Source organism: Amphibalanus amphitrite, unplaced genomic scaffold (assembly GCF_019059575.1).
Source record: "Amphibalanus amphitrite isolate SeventyFive unplaced genomic scaffold, NRLGWU_Aamphi_draft 000133F_arrow, whole genome shotgun sequence".
Lineage (NCBI taxonomy): Eukaryota > Metazoa > Arthropoda > Thecostraca > Balanomorpha > Balanidae > Amphibalanus > Amphibalanus amphitrite.
Window position 1 is genome coordinate 555,466 of NW_024881628.1, and position 10,315 is coordinate 565,780.

Consider the following 10,315-nt stretch of genomic DNA (forward strand, 5'->3'; position numbering starts at 1 on the left):
GAATCCCATTGTGTCCCGCTGGGACCGGTAGAGTCCCATTGTGTCCCGCTGTGGCAAGCCGAGTCTCATTGTGTCCTGCTGGGACCGGCCGAGTCCCATTGTGTCCCGCTGTGACAAGCCGAGTCTCATTGTGTCACGCTGGGACCGGCCGAGTCCCATTGTGTCCCGCTGTGACAAGCCGAGTCTCATTGTGTCATGCTGGGACCGGCCGAGTCCCATTGTGTCCCGCTGTGACAAGCCGAGTGTCATTGTGTCCTGCTGGGACCGGCCGAGTCCCACTATGTCCCGCGGTAGTCGGCTGAGTCCCAATATGTCCCGTTGGGACCGGTCGAGTCCCATTGTGTCCCGCTGTGACAAGCCGAGTGCCATTGTGTCCTGCTGGGACCGGCCGAGTCCCATTGTGTCCCGCTGTGACCGGCCGAATCCCATTGTGTCCCGCTGGGACCGGTAGAGTCCCATTGTGTCCCGCTGTGATAAGCCAAGTCTCATTGTGTCCTGCTGGGACCGGCCGAGTCCCATTGTGTCCCGCTGTGACAAGCCGAGTCTCATTGTGTCACGCTGGGACCGGCCGAGTCCCATTGTGTCCCGCTGTGACAAGCCGAGTCTCATTGTGTCACGCTGGGACCGGCCGAGTCCCATTGTGTCCCGCTGTGACAAGCCGAGTGTCATTGTTTCCTGCTGGGACCGGCCGAGTCCCATTGTGTCCCGCTGTGACCGGCCGAATCCCATTGTGTCCTGCTGGGACCGGTCGAGTCCCATTGTGTCCCGCTGTGACAAGCCGAGTCTCATTGTGTCCTGCTGGGACCGGCCGAGTCCCATTGTGTCCCGCTGTGACCGGCCGAATCCCATTGTGTCCCGCTGGGACCGGCCGAGTCCCATTGTGTCCCGCTGTGACAAGCCGAGTGTCATTGTGTCCTGCTGGGACCGGCCGAGTCCCACTATGTCCCGCGGTAGTCGGCTGAGTCCCAATATGTCCCGTTGGGACCGGTCGAGTCCCATTGTGTCCCGCTGTCAAGCCGAGTGTCATTGTGTCCTGCTGGGACCGGCCGAGTCCCATTGTGTCCCGCTGTGACCGGCCGAATCCCATTGTGTCCCGCTGGGACCGGTAGAGTCCCATTGTGTCCCGCTGTGATAAGCCGAGTCTCATTGTGTCCTGCTGGGACCGGCCGAGTCCCATTGTGTCCCGCTGTGACAAGCCGAGTCTCATTGTGTCACGCTGGGACCGGCCGAGTCCCATTGTGTCCCGCTGTGACAAGCCGAGTCTCATTGTGTCACGCTGGGACCGGCCGAGTCCCATTGTGTCCCGCTGTGACAAGCCGAGTGTCATTGTGTCCTGCTGGGACCGGCCGAGTCCCATTGTGTCCCGCTGTGGCCTGTGACCGGCCGAATCCCATTGTGTCCTGCTGGGACCGGCCCAGTCCCATTGTGTCCCGCGGTGACAAGCCGAGTCTCATTGTGTCCTGCTGGGACCGGCCGAGTCCCATTGTGTCCCGCTGTGACCGGCCGAATCCCATTGTGTCCCGCTGGGACCGGCCGAGTCCCATTGTGTCCCGCTGTGACAAGCCGAGTCTCATTGTGTCACGCTGGGACCGGTCGAGTCCCATTGTGTCCCGCTGTGACAAGCCGAGTGTCATTGTGTCCTGCTGGGACCGGCCGAGTCCCATTGTGTCCCACTGTGACAAGCCGAGTCTCATTGTGTCCTGCTGGGACCGGCTGAGTCCCATTGTGTCCCGCTGGGACCGGCCGAATCCCATTGTGTCCCGCTGGGACCGGCCGAGTCCCACTATGTCCCGCGGTAGTCGGCTGAGTCCCAATATGTCCCGCTGGAACCGGCCGAGTCCCATTTTGTCCTCCCTGACACGTTCTAGAGACTTTTTCATACTCCAATGACGTCATATAATTTAACAGTGCTACCATATCTATGTCAATATACTTACAATACACCTACCTTGACTGTTTACGCCGCCGAGGCTATCGGTGACGCCTGCGCTACCGTTACCCCAGACTGCAAAGTATGGCACGCAGGTCGACGAGGCGCACCGGCCCAAGTTCAAAATCCGCACCAGCCCTTCAAACTGAGCCGGAAAATCCGCACCAAAGCGAGCCGAGAGCCCAAAATATCCGCACCGAACCCACAGGCAATTATAATGCAAGGGACTTCATTCATCTCACTATAATTATTTCCCCTCCAATTTCAGTTTCACGAGCAACGCTCACCACGGGACCGCGCCGCGCACTTGTATCGGAAGCAGTGGCGGATCCAAGGGGGGGGTCACATGGGTCATGGCCCCCCCTTGAGGCCCAGGGGCCCAAAGACCTGCCAGGGGCACCACCGGCCTATCAGGGGTATCACAGTCCTGACAGGGGCACCACAGGACCGCCAGGGGCACCACAGGCCTAGCAGGGACACCACGGGCCTGGTGCCCCTGGGCCCTGACAGGACTGTAACGCCCCTGACAAGCCTGAAGTGTCCCCGGCAGGCACGTGGTGTCCCTGACAGGCCTGAGGCGCCCCTGCAAGGCCTGTGGTGTCCATGGCAGGCCTGTGGTGCCCTTGCTAGGCCTCTGGTGCCCCTGACAGGCTTGTAATGCCCCTGGAAGGACTGTGGTGCCCCTGGGCCCTGACAAGCCTGAGGTGCCCCTGACAGGCCAGTGGTGCCCTTGCTAGGCCTGTGGTGCCCCTGGCAGGCCTCTGGTGTCCCTGACAGGCTTGCGGTGCCCTTGAAAGGACTGTGGTGTCCCTGGGCCCTGACAAGCCTGAGGTGCCCCTGACAAACCCGTGGTGCCCTTGTTAGGCCTGTGATGCCCCTGGCAGGCCTCTGGTGCCCTTGCTAGGCCGCTGGTACCCCTGCGCCCGGAGAGGACTGGTGCCCCTGAAAAGTCTGAAGTGCCCCTCGGCAGGCCCGTGGTGCCCCTGACAGACCCAAGGTGCCCCTGCGAGGCCGGTGGTGCCCCTGGCAGACCTCTGGTGCCCCTGGCAGGTCTGTGGCGCCCCTGGCAGACCTGTGTTGACTGGTGCCCCTGCTAGGTCGCTGGTGCCCCTCACAGACCTGTGGTGCCCCTGGGCCTTGACAAGCCTGAGATGCCTGGCTATGACAGGCTCGTGGTGCCCCTGATAGACCAGTGGTGCCCTTGCTAGGCCTGTAGTGCCCCTGGCAGGCCTCTGGTGCCCGTGCTACCCCTGCGCCCGGAGAGGACTATGGTGCCCCTGAAAAGCCTGAAGTGCCTCTCGACAGGCCCGTGGTGCCCCTGGGCCCTGACAGGCCCAAGTTACCCCTGCGAGGTCGGTGGTGCTCCTGGCAGGCCTCTGGTGCCCCTGGCAGGTCTGTGGTGCCCCTGGCAGGCCTGTGTTGACTGGTGTCCCTGCTAGGCCGCTGGTGCCCCTCACAGGCCTGCGGTGCCCCTGGAAGGACTGTGGTGCCCCTGCCCCTAGAGGTGCTCATGGGCCCAACAGGCCCGTTGTGCCCCTGACAGGCCTGTCGTGTATACTTGCTAGACCTGTGGTGCCCCTGCTTCCTGGCAGGCCAGTGGTGCCCCTGGCGGGCCTGTGGCGCCCCTACAAGGCCGTAGGTGCCCCTGACAGGTTTGTGGTGTTCCTGGAAGGACTTTGGTGCCCCTGACAAGCCTGAAGTGTCAAGGACAGACCCTTTAGACGCCAGGGTCAAGTTCGTCGGACTGACAACGATTTGCTTACCTGATAACGTTCCTGGTAAGTACTCACTACTCAGCGTCCACAACATATATACACATAGCACATTCATATATACTTGCTTACAATTGGTAAATGTGGTTGTGGCTAAGAGTTAAGATACTGACTAAAAATAAAAAATAAAAAGAAAAAAAACTGAAAATGGGGGCACCACCAAAATGAAGTGGACGAAATCCGTTGAGTTTTTAATTTTGGGTATAGGTAGGGGCACCACTTCGATTCATGACCCTCCCCTTGGAGTTTTCCTGGATCCGCCCCTGATCGGAAGTTTGAACGAGGTTTGAAATAGAGCAAATAGACGGACGCCGGTGACAAAAGGGCGCCGGAGGGCATATTGGGTCACGCGACATTCGGAACTTCTCCCCTCTCTGTGGGCCTTCTACATGCTAAATGTCACGTGTGAATTTGACGAGCCTTGATAAAATCGCCCCAACAAACTTTCGTATGAGTAAAACTAATGACGTCATTCCAAAGTAGCGTGCTGATTGGCAATTCAAACCAGCTGCTCGCAAATGTGACATACCAGTCACCACCGCAACCAGTCTTCGTTCTAATGACGTCGTCATCACGTTAATTTCCGAGGCGAGAATGAATTTGTTCTGCTGCAATTGTTAGTTCGCAGCTACGGCCTTGGTTCGTAGAGTAAATTTAAAACCTTTCTCCGTCACCGTGCGTCACCGTGGCTGGCAAGCATTTGTAGGGCTTTCCAAAGAACAGTCAACAAGGAAACCCGGCCGGGTAAGAAGACCAAGCGAAGTCCGCACCGCATCAAGGTCCAAGCCAAATCCGCACCGCACCAGGCAAAATCCGCACCGCACCACTCCAAAATCCGCACCAGCCGAACAAGCCCGCACCGACGAGATCTCGTCGAAATTGCCATACTTTGCAGTCTGGCCGTTACCGTGATTTTGTACTGAAATTTCAATGTGATTTGAGGCAGAAGTTGGATGCCTATTTGCACCAAAATTGAGCCAGTTTTATATAAAGCACATGTGTACACCTACTGATTAAGGCTATAGTGGCCCCATGTAACTTATGTAAATTAAATTAACTTATGCCCCATGAAGCTCTTTATCAGCATCCGGTGCAAAGTTCACGCCTTGGCCTCATGCCAGCAGTTGGGCGATGTGGTTTGATCTAAATTGAAATAACAATGATCATCCTTACCTTATTCATTGCAAGGATGTTGATACTAGGTGCTGAAAAACGACATCCCACTCATAATTGCATATTATCCCTGCCGACGTATCCCAATGACCACACTGATACAGCGAAAGCCATAATCGCTATCAAGGCCGTATAAGAGAGGTAGAATCATCCCGCGATTTCCAATGGACCGGTCGCTAAGCATTAGCGTGACGTCACTGGTGGAGACCGCGCGGCGCCCGGCTCCAAGCCGTACGTCTGGTACATTTGGCACTTTATCGTTGTTATTACTGAACGTAACGACAACTAATGACTCTTAATAACTTTTTTACCCACCTAAGGCTGATTTCCTTGCCGATGCATTGCCGACCCGAGCCCCAGGGCTGACAATCTTGGGATATGGGTCGGATGGGCGACCTCGCGACGGGAGAAGGAACGATTGCAATTGTTGTGTCCCGCACCGCCAATTGCATTCTCTATCTGCACCCGGGGGGGAGAGGGCACGTGCCCCCATCGGATCAGGGGGCCTCTCGGGCCCGAGGGGCCCTGAGACGCCAATTGGCGGCTGAGGGTCCACGCTGGCATTTTCGACTCAGAAGGGCCCCACAGGGTTCGAAAGAACACCTTATGTGCTCCGAATAGCCACACTTCTCTCCATAAAAGCCACACACCGGCTTTTTATTGTTCCTTGTAGGCATTTGAGGGCCCCTTGCCGGCCTCTCAGGGCCCATTGGCGACCTCTGAGGGCTACTTGCCGGCCTCTGAGGGGCAGGGCCCTTACTGGCCTATCAGGGACCAGCAGTTCTAAGGGTTCCACACACGCCTGTGATGGCCCCTTAACCCAATGGTTGAAGGCCCCCACAACGGCGCCTGCGAGGGCCCTCACCGGCGGCTGTGAAAGCCCCAAACCGGTGCCCAGCTGAGGGCCCCACACTGCCACCTCTCAGTTCAACCGGCACCCCCAAACCAGTGCTTCTTAAGGCCATATATCGGCGGCTCTGAGGGCTCAACGCCGGAGCCTCTGACGGCCTAAGACGGGACCTTCGCATCGGACGGTCACTCACCGGTGACTTTTGAGGGCCCCACACCGACAACTCTGAGGGCCCCCACCGGCGTCTGAGAGTACCTTGCTGGTCTCTGAGGACTCCACAGGGCTCCTGAAGATACCGCAGACCTCTTGAGGGCCCCTGTCGGTTTATAAAGGGTTCGAGCCAGCAGCTTTAAGGGTCCCACACCCGACTGTGATGACCCCACACTCCACTGTCTCTGAGGGCCCACAATGGCAACTGTGAGGACCTTCACCGGCGCCTCTGAGGGCCACACACTAGCACCTCAGAGGGCCCACAGTGGCACCTCTGGGGCCCCCACCAATGCCCCTGAGGGCCTCATACCGGTACCTACCTGTGAGGGCCCACACCAGTGCCTCCAAAGGCTTCATAACCGGCGGCCCTGAGGGCACTACACCGGTGATTTTTGGGGGCCAACCGAAGGCACAACACAATCCCTTAGTCTCGCTGAGTTTCTATCCCAATCCCATACCGGCTTCTATCCCAATTCCGGCTCAACTAATTAGCAGCCCCCCCCCCATGGGTCAGCAGCGCCGCGCCGGTGTCGGTGCCGGGGGCCAGCACCATCGGGGCGGCAGTCGGCAACGCGCACTCAATGGTTAGCGCTTAGCACCGGCGGCTAGCGCACGCCCGGCGTGTTATCGGCCGTGAGCCGCTCCGAAACGGCTGCAGTAACTGGTCGATATAGGCAGTAAGCAGATGAGATGCAGGTGGATTGATGACCGGCAAGCTCTTGTGTTTTACGAGGGCGAAGGGTCGAAGTCGGCTGCTAAGCCGTGAGCGGATTTTATCAGATGCCGGTTCATTATGACCTGTATCCGGGTCCTGGTCCGCTGGCGCACTCTTGGAGAGCCGAATCACAGCAAAACTCCATCCGCGACTGTATCTATAGTCTATACGGCTTACGCTTTTCTGAAAACGTCTGCGTTTGGCCTTCTACGGGCCCGGCCGGCCGGACGGCCCCCGATTGGCGATCCACCAGTGACGTCACTGGTAGTGTTAAGCTGATTGGCGAATAATACATGGGGAGAACCGGGACGACATCCCCCTGATCGCTATCGATGATCGTCAATCGAAAACGCTCAACGTAACATTTTTTTCCGCCGATATTTCGTCTTGGACACGCAAGAAATGTATTTCACTTTAAACAGGCTACCAAATCGAGTGGAAGGATAAAATCCTTTGTCCTCGTTCTTCGATGAAAATGATATTTGACGATTATCTGGTTGAATCATGCGGATAAGGGTAATAAAATTATTAATTTAACTTATTTTTTCAATTGGAACGTAATTTCGATTGACATCGTCGAAAAAATTAAGAAAATAAAAATACCATTTTGTACGTGATGAAATTATTCCTATGCCAAGATCTGCCAGCTTTTCATGCCGACAAAAGATGCTAGGTAGTTACAAAATCGACGCACATTTACATTTATATAGAGTATTTTTAAAGGTTATTTTAAGTTATTACAAAATATTTGCGCCAAGGTAGAAGCTTGTCGTTAATTTTCCAAATAATTCTAGCATCTTCTGTGCTGATTGTTTAAGACAATACTCTTGTCATCTATTTTTTTCTCTTGGCATATCGCCAGGTTTTCATTTCGCCCGTCTATAATCGACCTCCGGCTGTGCCCCTGTCGGCTGGAACTGAAAGGTCGGTACTGAAGCTGCATACCGCCTCGATACCGCCTAGCATTACGAACACTTGACACCGATTTGGCCCAGCAACCACCCGTGACGTAGCCAGCCAGTGAGAGGCCGTATCCAGGCGCCGTGATTGGTGTGCCCGTGCTCCGTAAAGCATTACAGATGGCGTTATCAGGTAGCCTGAGGGGATCTGGGCGGGCAGTGTCCGCCTGGAGCTGGAAAACCGGTCAGGCATTCAGCACGTCCAGCATCATGGCTTCCAAGGGAGTGAGAAAGGAGTCTGATACCTTTGGTGAGCTTGAAGTGCCTGCTGAAAAATATTATGGTGCTCAAACAAAGAGATCCATGCTTAACTTTCCCATTGGAGGAACCAATGAAAGAATGCCAGAACCTGTCATCAAGGCATTTGGTGTTCTGAAAAAGGCTGCTGCTGAGGTGAACAAGGAGTTTGGGTTGGACCCCAAAGTTGCTGATGCTATCTCCAAGGCTGCGGATGAAGTTATCAGTGGCAAACTCTACGAGGATCATTTCCCACTCGTCATCTGGCAGACAGGCTCTGGAACCCAGTCCAACATGAACACAAATGAAGTTATTGCCAACAGAGCAATTGAGATGCTTGGTGGTGAGCTTGGTAGCAAAAAGCCTGTCCATCCAAATGACCATGTGAACAAGAGCCAGAGCTCCAATGACACATACCCTACGGCCATGCACATTGCTGTGGCTGTGGAGATTCACAACACCCTGCTGCCCAGCATGCAGAAGCTGCATGATGCACTGGATGCCAAAGCCAAAGAATATGCAGACATTGTGAAGATTGGCAGAACCCACACACAGGACGCTACTCCCCTCACCCTGGGCCAGGAGTTCAGTGGCTATGTCACTCAATTGGCCTTCGGCATTGAGCGCATCAAGGCCACCCTGCCCAGGGTGTACATGCTGGCTGCTGGCGGCACTGCTGTGGGCACCGGCCTCAACACAAGGAAGGGCTTTGCTGAGAAGATTGCTGACAAGGTGTCAAGCCTCACTGGCCTCCCATTTGTCACCGCTCCCAACAAGTTTGAGGCTCTGGCTGCCCATGACGCTCTGGTGGAGGTCTCGGGCGCGCTGAACGTCATCGCCTGCAGCATCATGAAGATCGCCAACGACCTGCGCTTCCTGGCGTCTGGCCCGCGGTGCGGCCTTGGCGAGCTCTCGCTGCCCGAGAACGAGCCGGGCAGCTCCATCATGCCGGGCAAGGTGAACCCGACCCAGTGCGAGGCCATCACCATGGTGGCGGCCCAGGTGATGGGTAACCACGTGGCAGTCAGCGTCGGCGGCAGCAACGGCCACTTCGAGCTGAACGTCTTCAAGCCGATGATGGTGGCCAACGTGCTGCGCTCGATCCGGCTGCTCGGAGACTCGTGCCAGGCGTTCACCGACAAGTGCGTGGTCGGCATCGAGGTGAACCGGTCGCGCGTCGACCAGCTCCTGCACGAGAGCCTGATGCTGGTGACGGCGCTCAACCCGCACATCGGCTACGACAAGGCGGCGCACATCGCCAAGACGGCGCACAAGGAGGGCTCCACGCTGCGCGCCACCGCCATCAAGCTCGGCTACCTGACCGAGGCGCAGTTCGACGAGTGGGTGCGGCCCGAGGACATGCTCGGACCCAAGTAGGCGGCGTACGCGAGTCCGGCGATCGCACGCCGCCCCGGTGCGGCTCACCCCGTCCCTAAGCTGCGGGCAGAAAGGTCACCTCGGTGGCGGTCATGATTACTGGGAGAAAGTTCGAGCGGAGAGTTATGGATTGGTACAAGTGTGAGCGAATGTGAGACAACTGGTTGCAAATCGGTGTCTTTGAATGTTTATCACTGAAATGACAAGGATTCTCACGTAAATAAAGTTTATTGGTGCAAAAATGGTTTGTCGCGACTCACGTGCTGACTGATCACAGTTAAATTATACATCTAGCGGACGAACGCAATCACATATATCACCCTAACAGAAGCAATTCATCCAAAGCGGTAAAGCGATGACGAGCTACTATAGTTGCGGCAATGGCATCAGCCTCGGACGAGGCGTCAACGTTGACTCGCGATCTAATGATACAGGATACCTAGCGTCGGCTAACCAAAGATGTACGAATCAATTGTACCACTACTGTCAATACCTGCAATCCTACAACTAACAACGGGTACGTTTCTCCTCATTGAAGGCGACAACATGAACTACCTACCTGGGCTAAACATGTAACAGTCATATATGCGGTCTCTTGGGCAAAGATTATAGAAGTTACTAAAAGCAAACTACTTCGTTATTTTACACGTCAGCTATTGAAACTTGAAACTTAATTATAGCGCGGAAGCCTCGTTAGGCTCACTAGCATCGTGCATGATTCAGTAATGTCTTAAGTACGTGCGAGGGACGACGCCATAAGACACGCAAGTAACACGCAGTAACACTGATTCAATCATATGACACGTGACAAGTGTTGAAATTTGATAGACGTAAACATCGACTTTGGCTCACATAAAGAGGAATAAATTTCGTTACCTACAACCCGGCCTATTATTTCTAAATTGGTGAGTGTAGGCTGTGTTTTCCGACATATAGGTAATTACGTGGTTCGGATTAACATAGCATGTCTTCTAAAGGCCGCTCGTCTGATAAATATAACATCTAGGGGAAACATATCTGACAAGGTCTCAAAAACTGGCACATTTATCGCAAGAATATATAGCGCACATGAATACAGGATTAGCTACATTA

General features: G+C 55.4%; 2 protein-coding genes across 3 annotated transcripts in view; one reads left to right on the top strand and one right to left on the bottom strand.

Moving 5' to 3' along the window:
* The window catches only part of LOC122382091 (histone deacetylase complex subunit SAP130-like), a 33,897-nt gene extending 28,898 nt beyond the window's left edge, over positions 1-4,999 (bottom strand). The window contains exon 1 of one of the 2 annotated variants that reach the window (XM_043367012.1): positions 4,876-4,999. In XM_043367012.1, coding sequence (XP_043222947.1) covers positions 4,876-4,884 — 9 coding nt within the window. In that variant the 5' untranslated portion in view covers positions 4,885-4,999. The remainder of the gene's footprint in view (positions 1-4,875) is intronic. The other variant, XM_043367011.1, reaches the window with a different exon arrangement.
* A 2,320-nt stretch (positions 5,000-7,319) lies between these two features.
* Positions 7,320-9,465, top strand: LOC122382095 (fumarate hydratase, mitochondrial-like). Its single transcript, XM_043367023.1, has one exon. It carries the CDS (start codon positions 7,730-7,732, stop codon positions 9,221-9,223), a length of 1,494 nt encoding a protein of 497 aa, XP_043222958.1. The 5' UTR covers positions 7,320-7,729; the 3' UTR covers positions 9,224-9,465.
* The last annotated feature ends 850 nt before the right edge of the window (positions 9,466-10,315 follow it).

Bases quoted from the DNA above. Each gene is read 5' to 3' on its own strand.
- LOC122382095 (XM_043367023.1), top strand. From the start codon at position 7,730: ATGGCGTTATCAGGTAGCCTGAGGGGATCTGGGCGGGCAGTGTCCGCC.